We start from the raw sequence: 18,319 nt of genomic DNA, 5'->3' as shown, positions 1-18,319 counted from the left end.
AATGGTGAAATTAGGTTTGAAGATGAAACAATAGGAAAGGGACTAAAACATGACAACAGGTGGTCCATGTCTTCTGTAAGACCTGAAAAGACCAAGCAGTGAGTTATCAAGTGGGATATGAAAATATATTGATAGACCAGTCAAAAATTCAAAGTTTTATCTATATACCATTCATATAGTCTAAATAAGGCCTGAGTTTGTGATCTCAAGAGGCTTCCATAGCCTTGGCTGCTCATGACAAGAGCCTCGGATGATTACTGACGTCATAAATATGAGTGTCAATTGTTAAATCAACAACAGGAGTCACTGCGCACTTGCTCCCCATGTAGGACCTCTGTCCTCAATGTGTTGTACTATGAGAATAACAGTAAAACTAGTTATACTTTGGGTGTCTGTGTGGGTGCAAATTGTTGAAATCTTTACTTAGTGTATACTAAGTTAATCATCTGTATATAAAGATAATTAAAAATGAATCTTAATGAAGAATGGAATGGGAGATGGAGTAGGAGATGGGATGGTTTGCAGGTAGGAGGGTGGTTATGAGGGGAAACCACTATAATCTGAAAGTTGTACTTTCAAAATTTATATTTATTAAATGAAAGTTTTTTTAAAAAGCAATATTTATCCATAAGATGAAGAACTTGCTAATTTTCTGATATTACAAAATGGGGCTTTTGTTACAAAGAATTCATAATTAAAAATAATTAATTAATTAGAGAGTTAGAGAGATGGGTTTGGGGTAGAGAAAGCATAGTTCCATCTGCTAGCTCACTCCCCAAATGCCTGCAAAGCCCAAGAGCCAGAAACTTCATCAAGATCTCCCACACAAGTGGTAGAATCTCAATTTCTTAAGTCATCACTTCTGCCTCCCAGGGGCTGCATTAGCAGGGAGCTAGAGCCATAGGTAAGTGTTGAACTCAGATAGTCTGATTCAGGCATCTTAACCACGAGGTCAAGAACCCACCCCAAGTTGTGATCTTAAGCCCCTCACCATTATTTTAAGTTACTCTACATTCTTCCCTAAGGATAAGATTTCTTTGAGCATAATTTTGATGATGTCAAATACTATCATATACTGTATAGAAACAAAAAGGACCATTTGCAATGAGGGTAGTTTTCTCCTTTATCCCCATCCTGTCCTGTCCTGTATTTATGATCTTATTTCACTCTATCCCAATTATATTTACCCCAAACTGTAAAAGAATATGGACCTAGGGCTGGCACCGTGGCTCACTTGGTTAATCCTCCGCCTGCGGTGCCAGCATCCCATATGGGCGCTGGGTTCTAGTCCCAGTTGTTCCTCTTCCAGTCCAGCTCTCTGCTGTGGCCAGGGAGGGCAGTGGAGGATGGCCCAAGTGCTTGAGCCCCTGCACCCCATGGGAGACCAGGAGAAGCACCTGGCTCCTGGCTTCGGATCAGCGCAGCGCGCAGGCCGTAGTGGCCATTTGGGAGGTGAACCAACAGAAGGAAGACCTTTCTCTCTGTCTCTCTCTCTCATTGTCTATAACTCTACTGTCAAATAAATAAATAAATAAAAAAAGTATATGGACCTAGTCTATGCTATCTTAATCTCACATTTTTGAAACTTGGGTATATATTTTTGGTAACAGAAGCTTAGATTTTTTTTATTAAGTGCAATTGTGTTATATTACAACTTTAACATAGATCACATTTTATTAAAAGATTATTAAATTAAACAGTAAATTAGTCTATTTACATACTATTCATTTTTATTTTTGTCTAATTCCATTTAATTAAATTAATTTTCTCTCCCTCACGGACATCTTTTTCCCACTGAAGAATTTATATTTGTGATAACTTTATATTGGCATTGGAAAAATTATATTCAGCTGCAGGTAAGGATTTTAGAACTTTTTTTCATAATGTAGGTTCCAGAAAAATGTTTTTTTTTATTATGACTGACATGTAGCATGCAAATGCAATATCTTAGTCTCTTGGACCTGTAAAGGAATAATATATCTCTTCAATAATATTAGAAAAATTCCAATTTTTGCCAAAAGATTCTAATATTTAACTGAATTAAAGAAAAATCTCTGGCCATTTGGTATTACTTGGCCTAATTATGTCAAGTCAAAAGAATAAAGGCTTAATGGGAAAATATGATGTTGGAATAAAAATATCAAACAAATGCACATATTTAATGTTTTTTATAATAGATATGCAGTCTACTTTCCAACTTACTCTCCCTAATAATGATGAAGAGGGAACATCGGAAAAATCACTGGTTCTCAAACTCAGCAGGAACACTGCCCCTGGCACAACAGCACTTCAATGAGTAATGTAGTTACTCATGACACATCCTCAGTCCCTCCCCGGGCTGGAAAAACTGGAGAAAATCTTTGCTTGGGACTTACTTTGGAAGACAGCAAGGGTGTCATAAATCCTTTGCACATTTTGGTATGCATTCCAAATGAGAACAGACTTGTGCATAAATATTGGAAAATTTTATCATCTAAAGAGTTATTGCTATCAAGAAGGCATTTTGTCACATGTTGGCAAATGTTTATTGATTCTCATATTATAAAGAATGCTCATAAATATGACCATGTTTTATCATTGTTGACAAATTTCCGTAAGACATTTTGTGTGTACCATCAGATACAATTACTGAATATTTTCTAGTTGAAAAAACAAGAGATGAAGGAAATATCTTCCATTATTTTGCTTTTCTAGTGAAAAAAGGTGAGCCAGCAATCCTAGCAGTGATAATGTTGATAAATCCCATAGAATACTTTTTTCCAGTGCCTTTTTTTTTTTAATATTTATTTGAGAGGCAGAGTTACAGAAAGGCAGAGGCAGAGAAAGAGAAAAAGTTCTTCCATCAGCTGGTTCACTCCTCAGAAGGCAGCAATGGCCGGAGCTGTGCCAGTCAGAAGGCAGGAGCCAGGAGCTTCTTTCAGGTCTCCCACATGGGTGCAGGGGCCCAAGGACTTGGGCCATCCTCTATTGCTTTCCTAGGCCACAGCAGAGAGCTGGATTGGAAGTGGAGCAGCTAAGACTCGAATCAGCGTCCATATGAGATGCGGGCACTGCAGGCGGTGGCTTTACCCACTGTGCCACAGTGCTGACCCCTCTAGTGTCTTTTATATAGCTATTAAAATCCTGTTGGAGGCCAGCGCTGCCATCTGCTGCCATCTGGGGAGTGAACCAGAGGATGGAAGACCTCTCTCTCTCTCTCTGCCTCTGACTCTCAAATAAATAAATTAATCTTAAAAACAATTTAAAAAGTGACATACAGTTTTTATTTTACAATTACTGCAACTAAAGAAGGATAGTAAATAGGATTTGGGGAGTTGGTGTCTCAAATTGTTTTTCCTACAGTTTTAGCCTAGAATTCCTGTCCTTGTGAAAAGAAAACTTTCAAATAATCTGCTTTTCAGGAACGTGGGGATGAGGGTTGACTTGAAGATTACAGGCCTTTTTAGTCTTCCTTATATTATTTACCTGTCAAAAGTACCTGTCAGGCTGGAGATATGTAACACCAACAACAGCCCCAGTAAAGAAAATCCCACTTGGTACTTACTTTGGGGCGTAGTTGCATACCAAGTACACTGCACGTCGCCATACAGACCCCCAAACATTCATGTTTTGGCAAGTGTGAATTGCACATCCTATCCGATTGGAAGTGGCCCAAACCATCTGTTAAAATAAACCAAAATAACATTATTGGTATCAGAGCTAAGGAAATGCGTATCCACCAAAATCGCAAAAGCATTATTTTTTAAAGAATGAATCAGAAGTTAACAAAGAAATTGCAGAAACCTGTGTATAATGTGTACACATGGGGCCGAAACATCTCATCGGACATCTGGGGTTGCAATCCTGAGGATATGGGAAAGCATAATCTTTCACTTCATCATACCATGGTTTGACCAACTGGAGAATGGAGCGGTATCTAGATGCCAAAAGCAAAAAAAGAATACAGAAAGAACTTAGAATACAGATAGAGAATTTGTGTTACATTGTAAATAGTTGTTCTTTTTGAAGATTATTCATGATGTCTGAAGAGCACATCCACCAATCACAATTACCTCGTAAAGGCTTCTTTTCCCACAGGTAGGACCAAGTATGAAAATATCCAGGAATGAGCAAATAGTATTATATTTGTTTATGAAACTAGTCATTTTGAGGAAAGAAAATGCAAATAGTTCAGGAATAATTCATATTTTATATAATCTGCATGAAAAATTTCCTCTAATAAAGTTTTATGAACATTCCAAAGTTAAACATGTAAAAGTAGACTCAATATTAGAACTTGGGGCCATCTTTTCCCTTAAATCAGAATCACTTTAATTTTAAAAATAACATTCACCCCTAATGAAGAAGAGAATTTTTTAAATAACATTCCCCAATGGTAGAAAAGCTATCTTATGAGTGGAAATAACTTTTCCTGTAGTTGCGTATGCCTGCATATATATGCATACATATATACATATGTATATAAATATATGTATTTTATATTTTAATTCTGTATCCATTAGTTGCAGGAATATGCAATGATGGAAAAAATGTGCATGCACACAAACACAAATGGTTCTGTCACAGTCATGGGATTTTTCCTGAAGGGGAGGATATAGGATATGTCACATGTTTATAGCTTTACTGAGAGGTCAGCAGAAAACACAGCTTTAAGGGAGTGTTCCAAAGGTGAAAAGGGAATCTGGTTTATTAGGCCCTTGTAACTAATTAAGTAATTCTTGAAGACATCTAAGATATTCACATGTATCAATGAGTAGCGCATACATGAGTAGAGTGCTCAATAAACACTGGCAGGTATTACTTGAAATTGGCGTCATTCCCCTTCAGAGTACGTAGTTAATCAGGTCATGTGGATGAACTATATCAGTGAAACTGCTTCATACCTTCCAGTTCGTACAGATAGATTTTGGCCCAAAAATCTCAGTAAGTAAGAAGGTCCGTGGTCCCAAATGCAAGTAGCTGCCCACGCCTCTGCAGATTTTGCAAGATTTTCATCCCAAACCTGTAGGGGTAGAAAACCTTCAGCTTTCTTGTTTCACTAGCAACAAAGGGGGAAAAAAAGGAAAGAAAGTGTGCTACTGTTTCCTAGAGTTCTTTCAATTCTGATTCCTGACAGTATTTTAACTGAGAGAAAGCAAATTCATGTAACAGTTATTCAAAGTTCCATGAGTAAAGTATGGTTGTCCTATCAAAATATTATCATCTGCATCCAACATCTGGGCTGCAGTTTTAGAGAATGACAGGTTAAGAAAAATACTGTATCTAGTTGTAACTTGAGAATATCTCATACAGACCACTGAGCTTGAATCCATTAAAGTCACAGATTTCCCTAGAGGTCATCTTCACACAACAAGGAGCCAGTCATGCTATTCAACTCTTTTAAAAACAAAAATAGTCACTTCTATTCAAACTGATTTGCCAAAATTAACAATGCCTTATGTCATATTGCAACTTTCAAAGGTCAAACCATATGAGTATAATAAATGCTGTGAAACTTTATATATGATATCATTGAAATCTTTCTTAGTAATAATAATGAAAACTTAACAATTTTTATTGGTATGAACCAGAAACAAACTGGGATAAAAATAACTTAGCACAGTACTTAAGATGATCCCATATTACAGTGCCTGGGATCAAGTCTTCCCTCTGCTTCTAATCTAGATTCCTGCCATTGTGCACCCTGCAGGTGATAGCTCAAGTGCTTGGATCCTTGCCACCTATGTGAGAGACCCAGATGGGATTCTGGACACTTGGCTTTGCCTGGCCCAGTCCTGGCTATTGCAGGCATTTGGAGAGTGAAACAGCACATGAAAGATTCTCTGTATCTGCCTCTGCCTCAGTGCCTTTCAAATCAGTAAGATAAATAAATATTTCTGAAAATAACTTGACAATTATAACTCCTTTCTTTCTCACCCTGAATCTACTTTTAGGAAGTAGAGGTTTCAGCCTGTCTTTTTTCCCTGAAGGAAGGTTCTGAAAAGCCTGTTGGACAGTGGCCACATCCATACAGATGGGTGACCTTGCCTCCATGGGGAGGCATGTGATTGACTGTCCCTCAGATGCCTGCTTGTGGGGAAGTGGAAGGCCATGGGCTCCTCCGTGCTTTTTTGTTCCAAGTCAGGACTCACACACACCCTCTAGAGAAAGGTACTGTGTGAGTAGAGAGCACTGAAATGTGGGAATGCTGTCATATCCTCTCGTAAAATTGAGATCTGCTTTTACTATCTGCCTTTCTTCATTCATTCCAATTCCCAGGAAAAGAAGAGTGGATGATTTGTTCCATTTGTCTCCATTGGTATTTCCATTTATTAATATGATGAAGTCTTCAGGTTTGAAAATAACAATGTAAACTTTTTTAATAACCATAGGAAATTTCAACAAAAAAAATTGGAGTCTGAAATATAATCCATTCCTTCCTGTCCAGAAGTACTAAGTTGCAATGAATTTGGTCAGTGTGACCATGTGAAATAATTTAACAACTTACCAAAATTCAGATAAAGAAATTGTAATTTGCCTAACTATTTGACTTATTTATAAATTTCTGAGTGTGAGCATTATGTCATGGTAGGTTAAACTGCTCAGAGGGATGGCCACATCCTACTCAGAGTGCTTGGTTTCAGTCCTGGTTACTCTGCCCTTCTGATCCAGCTCTGGAGGCAGTAGATAATGGTCCATGTGCTTGAGTTCCTGCCATCCACATGGAGACCTGGATGGAGTCCTAGGCTGCTGGCTTTAGCCTGACCTTAAACCATTTTTGGCGGGTATTTAAGGAATGAGCAAGCAGATGGAAGATTCTCTCTCTCTCTCTCTCTCTCTCTCTCTCTCTCTCTCTCTCTCTCCGTTTCTCTCTCTATCTCTGCCTTTCAAATACATAAATGAATCTTTTAAACAAATCCCTGGGTACCTGAAGGACAATCCAGCTGATGCGCATTTTTCAGAGCATCTGCGATATTTTTTTAAATGATTTTAATATCACACCCTGCAGGTATATCAACAGGAGAAAGAGGAGCACTGGTATGCACTTATTTCTATGGAATATCGAGTAAAAATGCAATGGATTATTCTTTTTATTGGATAAACTGAACACTTGATACTTTGCTTTTATTCAACCAACTTCAACATTCTATCTAGTTCTTTTCCCTCTAAATAGATAAGATACTTACAGAGGTAATTCACTTGTAAATACTTAAAATCGTGTCTACCCGCAGGAGGAAGCAAAAATTAGGGTTAATATTTATGATGCACAAAAAACATGTACAGGAATCACTAGAGGGAGAAATTATGACTAAACTAGATAATTTACAAAATAGAATTGCTTGTAGATGTGCTGGAGTCTGCATATGATTTTAGGTCTGCATTATTCACCCAAATTGTTTTCTTCCATTCTTTGTTGTTACTAATCACTTAGTAGTTTTGACTGAAAATATTCCCCATGACCTATTCTTCTTATAAAATAAGTTACAGAGAGTTTGAGCTGGACACAGTATCTTGTCTGTAAATCGCAAGAAGTTGAAACCACGTAGTCAAAGACTTGAGAACTATCTAAAATTCAAAGTGATGTCATTTAAACATCTAGAAGAGTGTGATCCCAAGATATAGGCAGAGTATGAAAACAATGCAAATTTTTCATCAAGCTTAGAAATATCTAGAGCTTGAGCTAAAGAAATACAAAATTGAGTCAAAGTCCATTGCTGTGTGTGACAAGCATGCTGACTTTTATTTTATAAGTAGAGAGAATTTGATAGTGGTATGAATGCAACCCAGATATGAGTTTGTCTTATCGTTTCCTAAGTATTGGGGTCCACATCAAGGCAGAAGCCAGAAACATGTAGCACAATGACATCGGGAGCTCCCTTCTTCAGCCCTAGCCAGTGTTTCTGACTAACAAGAAATGTAATCTAACTGGAGGATAATTCTAAAAACTGCTTGGGGGCCATAACCCTAAATTTGAGATAACATTTTCTCCCTCAGGTGGATAACCTCTTTAAGTTCTGAAGATAAAAAATAAGTGCAGAAGTCTTCAAAGGACCCATTAGGCTGTCCACTAATCAAGGGGATTCTAACATATATTGCAGTGAGTGATAGAATCAGCCAACCAAAAAATGAGCAGGACAGGGGAGACATGATCAATCAATATGATTGATCCAGTGCATATACAAGGCTTCACATACTGCATTGAAGAACGATATTCTGTGCATGTGTCAATGGAAAATTTGCCAAATTGGACCAAATAACAGGCCAGAAAACAAGAGTAAGACTAAATACATTCAAAAGACTGAAACTACACAGAATATGTTCTTTGATGATAATAGAATTAAACTGCAGAAAATATATAAGATAAATATAAGGAAAGCAATCAAAATGTTTGGAAATTCAATAATAAGTCAAAAGGTTAAAGGTTAAATTATGTAATATTAAAATATGTTTAATTGAATGATATTGGAAACATTGACAAACACTTGAGCAAAGCAATAAAGCAGGGCTCAGATATAAGCTTTTAGTTTTAAAAGAATATACAAGTATTAGAAAAAAATTAGAATTAATTAGTAAACTTGACAGTCATTGGATATATAAATGTCAGTTTGAGTTCATTCTTTCAGTATCAAAAGTGAAATTTAAAATTCAATCATAGGCACCACTATTGTGGTATAGTGGGTTATGCCATCGCCTGCAGCACCACCATCCCATATGGGTGCCAGTTCAAGTTCTGGCTGCTCCACTTCTGATCCAGCTTCCTGCTAATGCACCTGGAAAAGCAGCAGAAGATAGCCCAAGTCTTTTGGACGCTGTACCCCGGGTCTTTAGGAGGGAGACCCAGAAGAACCTCCTGGCTTTGGCCTGGCCCAACCCCAGCCAATGTGGACATTTGAGGAGTCAACCAGAGATGGAAGGCCTCTCTCTCTGCCTCTCCCTCTCTCTAACTCTGCCTTTCAAGTAAATAAATCTTTCTTAAAAAGCCCAATCATAGTAAGATCCATCCGGAGAGGAGGCAAGATGGCGGAATAGGAAGGGAGCACACTGATATTCCGGGGAGAGATAGTTTAATAAAGTGGAGATACTGCAGGTTCAAGGAAGAGTAGGGGAGGAAACAGCAGAAGAAACTCTTCCGGAACGCGTGATTCACAGCGGACCTGCATGGAGAGCGTGGGAGCCCACAGTTCGGGACACCAGCGGCAGACTCAACACACCAGTGCTGGAACGCGAGGTGAGCCGAACCTCAATAGCCCGAGACACTGGCAGGCAAGCGGAGAGAGGAGACTAGAGGGAACGACCCCCGGGGGGGGAAAGTTCACCAGGCTAACTGGAAGAGAGAGAGAGAGAGAGAAAAAAAGGTGACTGGTACGGACACGGGTTTCTCTCTCTCCGCTCACCTCTCAAGGGCGAGCAAGACAAAGAGCAGGCGCCATCTTGGACATACGTCATAAGCAGAGTGACCTCAGGTCTGCACCGGCCCTAGGCCTAGCAGAAAAACCTGACTCTGGGTGGGGCGAATTAACAGGAGATTAGGACCTAGTAAATTTGTGGTGCTACTGAACTGAGACTGTGAAAAAAGAGACGGTGGGGGAGAGAACTCACGGAATTCACGTGAGCACTCTCCAGAGACGCTACAATTCCGTAACTTTGGTAACCCAGTGGGAGACTGAAGGAGAATTTGAGCCCACTCTGAGGGCAGAACAGATTCCCTGTGTGGTCCTTGGGAAAGAGCTTCTGATCTCTGGCTCCTGTGGGTAGATCATTTGCCTGCTAACTACCTCCAACTTCATTCAGCTGTGCGGAATTACTTCCCTTTTGAATCAAAAAAAAAGAAAGAGAGAGAGAGAGAGAGATTTACCACGCCTAACCTGGGAGTGTCACCTTTGGCACACCAAACAGAGCTCTCAGGCCACACCCATCTCAAGCCCTAAGGCTCCATCAAAAACAGATAGTCCACTTAATCTAGAGTCATAGTATAACAAGAAAAAGCACCACAGTGAAGAAACCAAATATCTCCAATATGCCAAATAACAAACGCAAAAACTGAGGTAATAAAAACTAGGAAATCACCATGACGCCCTCAAATGAAAAAGACACCCCAATTCAAGATTATGAAGATGATGACATAGAAGAAATGCAAGAAGCAGATCTCCAAAAATTGATAAGAACATTAAGAAGTTCTCAAAAACAAATTCTTGAACTACACAAATCCTTAATGGACAAGATAGAAAATCTCTCTCGTGAAAATGAAATATTAAGGAGGAATCAAAATGAAACGAAACCACTAGTACAACAGGAAACTGTGATAGTGACTGAAGTGAAGAATTCAATAGATCAAATGAAAAACACAATAGAGAGCCTTACAAACAGAATGGGTGAAGCAGAAGAGAGAATATCGGACTTAGAAGACAGAGAACAGGAAAGGATACAGTCAGACCAAAGAAAAGAAGAGGAAATTAGAAATCTAAAACATATTGTCAGGAATCTTCAGGATACTATTAAAAAACCCAACATTCGGGTTCTAGGAGTTCCTGAAGGCATGGAGAGGGAGAAAGGATTAGAAGGCCTTTTTAGTGAGATATTAGCAGAAAATTTCCCAGGTTTGGAGGACAGAGAAATCCTAGTACAGGAAGCTCACAGAACCCCTAATAAACACGACCAAAAGAGATCCTCACCACGACACGTTGTAATTAAACTCTCCACAGTGAAACATAAAGAAAAGATCCTAAAATGTGCAAGAGAGAAATGTCAGATTACTCTCAGAGGATCTCCAATCAGACTCACAGCTGACTTCTCATCAGAAACTCTACAAGCTAGGAGGGAATGGCGAGATATAGCCCAGGTACTAAGAGAGAACAACTGCCAGCCCAGAATATTATATCCTGCAAAGCTATCATTTGTGAATGAAGGTGAAATAAAGACTTTTCATAGCAAACAGAAATTGAAAGAATTTTTTTTAAAGATTTATTTTATTTATTTGAAAGACAGAGTTACAGAGAGAGGTAGAGCCAGAGAGAGAGGTCTTGCATCCGATGGTTCACTCCCCAGATGGCCACAACAGCCAGAGTGATGCAGATCCGAAGCCAGGAGCAAGGAGCTTCTCCAACATGGGTGCAGGGTCCCAAGGACTTGGGTCATCTTCTACTGCTTTCCCAGGCCATAGCAGAGAGCTGGATTGGAAGAGGGACAGCCGAGACTAGAACCAGCGCCCATATGGGATGCCAATGCTTCAGGCCAGGGCTTTAACCTGCTGCGCCACAGTGCCAGCCCCACTCATATTTTTCAAAGTAAGAAATACAAGTGTGTAGTTCCTTGCATTTATGGTTTCAAGTTGAAAATAAGGAAAGTCTTTTACATTTAAAAATAGTATTGCTGAGGCCAGTGCTGTGGCTCGCAGGTTAAAGCTGCAGCCTGCAGCACTGGCATTCCATATAGGCTCCAGTTCAAGTCCTCAGTGCTTCACTTCCAATCCAGCTCCCTGCTAATGTGGCTGGGAAAGCAGCAGAGGATGGCCCAAGTGTTTGGGCCCCTGCACCCACATGAGAGACCTGGAAGAAGCTCCAGCCTCCTGACTTCAACCTGCCCCAGTTGTGGAACGTGTGGCCATCTGGGGCAACGAATCAGAAGACTGATCTCACTCTTTGCCTCGCCTTCTCTTTTTCTGTAACTCTGCCTTTCGATTAAATAAATAAATCTTTAAAAAATAGTATTTCAAAAATTTAGGAGAACCTAAAATTCTGTATTTCTCATACTTTTAAGACTAATTTATATGAAAATGATTGTTATCAATAGAATAATTGACACTAAAAGAAGATTCTATTATTGAAACAAATCTGATATATTAAATCTATAAGTGCAGATTAAGAAATTTAATTTGTGGTCCTGGCATTGTGGCCTAGCAGATTAAGCTTCTGCCTGGGATGCCGGCATCCTAAATAGGTGCCGATTCTAGTCCTGCTACTCCATTTCTGATCCAGCTCCCTGTTAATGTGCCTGGGAATGCAGTAGAGGATGGCCCAAGTCCTTGGGCTCCTGCGACCATGTGGGAGACCCATAAGAAGCTCCAGGCTCCTGGCTTTGGCCTAAACCAGCCCTTGCATTTGCAGCCATTTGGAGAGTGAACCCATGATTGGATGATTTTTCTCTCTTTGTCTTTCCTCCTCTTTTTGTAACACTGCCTTTCAAATACATAAAAATAAATCTTTAGAAAAAAAAGAAATGTAATTTGTAAATGGTAAACATTAAATAAATCTGAGCATCAAAACTTCATATTTTTATAAAAGAACAAAAATATTTATAAATTGAAGCTAAAAATTTAAGGAAGAAAGAATATTAATTTGAATATTAAATTGACCTCTGAAAAATCAGTGCTTATGGTAACTGTCTTTAAAGCCACAAAATGTTAAACATGGAAATATCACACTGAAGTTTTGCAGACAGATTGCTAAGCTCGTTACTGTCATAGCTCAGAGCAATGCCAGCAATGTCATTGGAGGCAATATTGCATGTGCTGTGGATATTTAGTCTCTTGAACTAAATTTATGCGGTCATTTCCCATATTTAGGTAAAACATAACTTGTTTGCATAGTCAAGTTTGCATTTTTGTTTTAATAACTTAACTAAAGCATTTGATCTTTTCCTTAGATTGAGAAGAGTGCTGATATAAAGAAGTGAGAAATAACCATTATAAAAATTAAGTGGTGACAAAATTACTTCCCCTGCAGACTGCCAAAAGCTTTAAAACACTTCATGGGCAGAATTGTGGCTCTGTTTTAAAATTAGCGGGCTTATCCTCATTAGATGCAAATGCTTGTGAAATGACTCCTGAAGAAAACCGGGGGTGAATAGACAAGAACCAGTGTTAAACAGGGGACTACAGACATGCATTTGGTGCAGCGGTTAATATACTGCTTGAGATGCTCACATTCCTGTATCAAAGTATGATCCTGGATCCTGACTCTGTTCCTGATTCCAGCTTCCTACTATTGCACCTAGGAGGTAGCAGGTGACAGCTCACATAGTTGGGTCTCTGCCACCCTGTGGTGAGACCCAAATTCTGCCCTGGCTCAGCCCTGGCTGTGGCTGGCATTTGGAGGGTGAACTAGTAAGTGAGCTATTTCTCTCTTGCTCTCTCTTCCCTTAATCCCTCCCTTTCAAGCAAATAAATTCCAAAAATAAAAGTAAGAAATAAACCAAATAAAAGGCCGTAATAAGCCTTAGTTAAGCCAGGGAGGGATGCACTGTGGGGAGAGAAAGAGAAGATAGAGAAAGGGGAAGAGGAAGAAATCCCTGGGGAATTTTCGGTAGTGATTAGATTAATTATGATATTAAGATTGTTCTGCTTGGCAAGAATAAAGGGCGGTGTTAAAGAAAATTGAGTTAATATCAACAGTATCTCTTCGAGCCTCAAAAATAAATATAAAATATGGAACTATACCAAAAAGTATCAAGGAAGGATTCTGAAGATGTTTTAGATGTTTAAAAGATGTCAGAAATTTCCCATGAGAAAAGTACTATCTTTCTTATTCATTTCTTTCTCTACAAAGAGATGATTTAGGTGCACTTTTTTAAAGTAGAAAAACCACTGTTCCTGAAGAGTAGAGACAAGGGCTGTAAACAATAATCAATTCTCAAAATGTCACTTTTGCTCATATACATTACATTTTTCTGTAGTCTGCATATTAGTTATGACAAATCCGGGAAAACACATGATGTTTGTATTTTTGGGACTGGATTACTCCACTAAGAATGCTGCTCTCCAGTTACATCCATTTTGTTGTGAAATACAGGATTTTATTCATTGTTTTAGTGGCTGAGTAGTATTCAGTTGTGTATATATACCACAATTCTTTATCCAGTCATAGGGTGCACTTTTCCAATGGGCTGTGAACTGAATCATTGCGAGGAGCATAAATATCTTTAAAAAAGTGTGATTTTTAAAAGTCCTCTCTTGAACACTTTTCCTGTTCCAACTGCCCCACTCTTCTTGCTTGCACAAGAGAATTCCTTGAGAGAATGGTCTTAACTGGGAATTGCCAGTGTTTCCTCTCCAGGTCCCTTACACCTACCCTGGCAGCTTTCCTGCCCCACCCCTTCTCTGCCCAAACTGATCTTGTCAAGGTTCTCGAAGACAGTTTCCAGGTCTTTGCCTTCTGTGGTGGTTTTTTTTTTTTTTTTTTTTTGACAGGCAGAGTGGAGAGTGAGAGAGAGACAGAGAGAAAGGCCTTCCTTTGCTGTTGGTTAACCCTCCAATGGCCGCTGCGGCCGGCGCACTGCGCTGATCCGAAGGCAGGAGCCAAGTGCTTCTCCTGTTCTCTCATGTGGTTGCAGGGCCCAAGCACTTGGGCCATCCTCCACTGCACTCCCGGGCCACAGCAGAGAGCCGGCCTGGAAGAGGGGCAACTGGGACAGAATCCAGTGCCCCGACCGGGACTAGAACCCGGTGTGCCGGCGCCGCAAGGCAGAGGATTAGCCTAGTGAGCCGCAGCGCCTGCCTTCTGTGGTCTATTAACAGCTGTTGTCATTGCTGTCCACTTGCTCCTCCTGGACACATTTCCATCCCTTGGTTCGCGGATCCTACACTTGACTTTTACACTCCGGCTGCTGCTTCATCTCTTTGTTGAGGATCTCTCACCCTCTGTGTGCTCAAGTTTTCATGTCCTTTACTTCTCTTTATTTTCTCCTCTGATTTATTTATATTCATAGCCTCAGGGATGGAGAAGCCTTTTTTCTGCCAAAATCCATTTTCAATATTTCAAATATCATTAGGAGACCATACAGAATTATCAGCAAAAAAGGAGCCTGCTATAGATTTATTGAATCTTCAGTTGCCTTGGCAGGACCAGACCAAATGTGTTCATGGGCCTTATATAGCCAGCAGGCCAGAGTTTTATCAGCTCTGCTCGGTAAACTCGTTCACATATGTGCTATAGTGTTATTCCAAACTGTATGTCTAGACCTCTCAGTTGAGTTTCAAACTGTTTTTTCGCCTGCCTACATTAAAACTCCACCTAACATGTCCAGAATTGAATTCCAGATATTCACAATTCTACCCCTCAAACCTGCTACTCCTATAACCTTCCTCAGTTTGGTGAATAATCATGCCGCTCTTCTAGTTCAGCAGTTGCCAGCTATGGCACAATGGACACATCTGTCCCACTGCCTATTATATTTTGTCCATGACTGTTTCTCTGCTACAGAAGCAGAGGTAAATAGTTGCAAAACAGACTATAAGGCCTGCAAAGCAGAACATATAAGCTCGCTGACCCTTGACATAAGAAGTTTGCTGACACTTGTTCTTGGTTGCTCAAGCCAAAAACTACCAGAGTCATCTTTATTTTACTTTGCCTTTTTTTTTCTCTCACAATGGTGATTCATCTGTTCAGTCAGCAAATCTTGGTGGCTCTGCCTTCAAGTACTATATACCCAGAATATAACCACTGATTGCCACCACTGTTGCCACTGCTTTAATCAAAGTCACTGTTTTTTCCATGGATTCTTATACAAGTATAATCTATATAATACAATCTATAAAGAAGATACAAAAAAGTAATACGCTACTTAAAATTTTGATTCTTTTGAAGTTTTCTTAGGCAAGCACTTTCCCAAGTAAAGATCATTCCATGTTGTAGACTTCTGTAGCTAAGCTGAAGTGCTTACTTGTTTTCTAAAGGCAGATTCTAAATGAATAATGAATTGAAATTATGTGACCATAGGGACATAATCTCTGGAATAATTCTTCTTTTGATTTAACCTCTTATTTTAATGTATAGTCTTATGACAATTAAGTGGATGCTTGACCAAATAATAGGTTCTTTGGCTCAGTTTTAGGTCTTGAACCATAATCTAAGATAGTTCATTTTCTTAATTTAAGGTATTTCATGAATTTCATATATACAGATTTAGGAACACAGTGATACTTCCTACTCTACCCTCCCTTCTGTCCACTTTCTCACTCTTCCTCTTTCTCCTTTCTCCTATTCTCTCCCTTAATTTTTACAATGGCCTAATTTCAATTCACTTTATACTCATAAGATTACCTCTACACTAAGAGTTCAACAAGTAGAAGAAAAAAAAAAAAAAACATTGTTCCTGAACACTAGATAAAGGCTACAAACAATCATAAAATCTCAAAATGTCAATTTCATCCCTGTATATTTCATTTTTCATAACTCTGTTAGTTACCACAGATCAGGGAAAATATAAGGTATTTGTGTTTTCAGGACTGGTTTATTTAACTAAGTACAATGGTTTCCATTTTCTTGTAAAAAAAAACAAACAAGATTTCAATCCTTTTTACAGCTAAGTAGTATTCCATAGAGTATATATACCATAATTTCTTTATCCAGTCATTGCTTGATGAGCATCTGGGTTGATTCAATACCTTAGCTATTGTGAATTGAGTTGCATTACACATGGGGGTCTCACTGGGGAAATAACTCCATATTTCCTGTTGAACTTCTGAGAAGGCAGATGGCTTAGCCCAACCCTGGATCAATCAAGGAGACCAGGTAGATATCAGGGGTTGAATACCTTCCATGTGTTCTTTTAAATTGTTTCTATATTTACAGAACTGCCAAATATTGATTTATTTACTGAGATATCAGATTAACATGTGGGAAAAATATGTATGTAACTTTCTGAAAATCCAAAATCTTAAGGTAAGATCATTTAAAGGATAAGAATTTGTAAATGTAAAGCAATCTTTTTTCATTAATAACACCAAACTTGCATTTAAAACACACATTTGACCCACAAGTAACTTTGTTAATGAGGATAGGAATCAGCAGAAGAATGAGCCAACGGGATCTGCCAAGCTAACTATAGGATGCATCCACAAATGGAGAGTAATTTCTCCCCTTGACACTACCGTGGTCATGTCAGGTCAATCGCAGATACTTCACTATCAGAACAAAACACAAATATTGTAACACACTTGGGGAGAACATTCCTTACTCAGAACCACACAGCTTCCAATTCCCAAGATGATCCCATTGGCACAGTTAAAGTGTGCATGTGTGGAGCAAGGGGTATGTGTGTTCCTTAATTTTCTATTTTCTTTGTGACAGAACTTCCTACCTTTCCCAGAGTTTTCAAAAGCCAGGTATCTTTGTACAACCTTCCCTCATAGCCTATGTTGGCAGCATTCTGGATGGGAGAGGTGATATATGTAGCTATTTAACACATAAGGGTCAGGAAGAGTTTGTCCATGACATAGAGGTTTTCTTCCCTCTGAATATCTATGCAAAGACTTGAAGCATTATTGTAATGCAAGTTTTCCCTGCATGACTTTTTTTTTCAAGGGTACAAAGAATGCAGAGGAAAAGATTTGATTGCAAATGAAGAAAATCTAACACTTAGCCTATAGGTAAAGTGTTTAGTCAATGGGATCCAGAACAAGAGAGAGGAACACAGGAAGAGGAGTATGTTTAAAGCATGGGCTTAATGTCAGAAGTGACCTCTGGTCACTGGTATGTGCTCTGTGGTATTGGAAAAGTTACTAGTGGTCTCTAAGCTTAGGTTCCTATCTCTAGACAAGGAAAACTGTCACTATCTTTGAAGACTGTTCTGAACATTAGGTAAAATAGTGAATGGAGAGTTAGGAGTACAGTTCTAATAGGAAAAGAGTGTACTTTTTAAAAACTATTTTAAAAATTTGATTAACATATACTCCTTATATATTTTTACAAGGGATTGTAGCTACTGTTATTGTTGGGATTCAGGAATGGTGATGGTGTCTTGAACCAGACAGTCATCTAAAATAGGAAGCAGTGAGAAACGCACTTTTTTTTTTCAGGCAGAGTGGACAGTGAGAGAGAGAGAGAGAGAGAGAGAGAGAGAAAGGTCTTCCTTTTTCCATTGCTTCACCCTCCAATGGCTGCCGTAGCCAGCGCGCTGCAGCCGGCGCACCGCGCCTATCCGAAGGCAGGAGCCAGGTGCTTCTCCTGGTATCCCATGGGGTGCAGGGCCCAAGTACTTGGGCCGTCCTCCACTGCACTCCCTGGCCCTCCCTGGCCACAGCAAAGGGCTGGCCTGGAAGAGGGGCAACCGGGACAGAATCCGGCACCCCGACCGGGACTAGAACCCGGTGTGCCGGTGCCGCAGGAGGAGGATTAGCCTATTGAGCCGAGGCGCCGGCCTAGAAACGCACTCTTGATCACATTACCAAGCGTTCATATCCAGTAATCTGTCGATCAGATAAAGTGAAAAGGATACACCCTGAAGCAGCTAGTTAATGAGAAAAGAATTGTGTAGAAATAATGAGCCTGTTTCATGGAAAAATACTATTAGACAGCAGAAAATTAGAAATTAAAGACTAGTTTAGAAGTTTTTAAACTTATCA

General features: G+C 39.4%; 1 protein-coding gene across 1 annotated transcript in view; it reads right to left on the bottom strand.

Annotated features, from left to right (window-relative positions):
• Window positions 1–18,319, bottom strand: part of PI15 (peptidase inhibitor 15) — a 37,004-nt gene that overhangs the window by 8,225 nt on the left and 10,460 nt on the right. Inside the window, exons 3-5 of the mRNA XM_008255671.4 lie at window positions 4,884–5,002; window positions 3,784–3,916; window positions 3,545–3,660 (exon numbers count right to left, since the gene is read on the bottom strand). Coding sequence (XP_008253893.1) covers window positions 3,545–3,660; window positions 3,784–3,916; window positions 4,884–5,002 — 368 coding nt within the window. The remainder of the gene's footprint in view (window positions 1–3,544; window positions 3,661–3,783; window positions 3,917–4,883; window positions 5,003–18,319) is intronic.

The sequence above is a fragment of the Oryctolagus cuniculus genome, chromosome 6, assembly GCF_051225735.1.
Source record: "Oryctolagus cuniculus isolate XC-2025 breed Fujian yellow rabbit chromosome 6, ASM5122573v1, whole genome shotgun sequence".
Taxonomy (NCBI): Eukaryota; Metazoa; Chordata; class Mammalia; order Lagomorpha; family Leporidae; genus Oryctolagus; species Oryctolagus cuniculus.
This window is presented reverse-complemented; position numbering and strand designations above follow the sequence as displayed.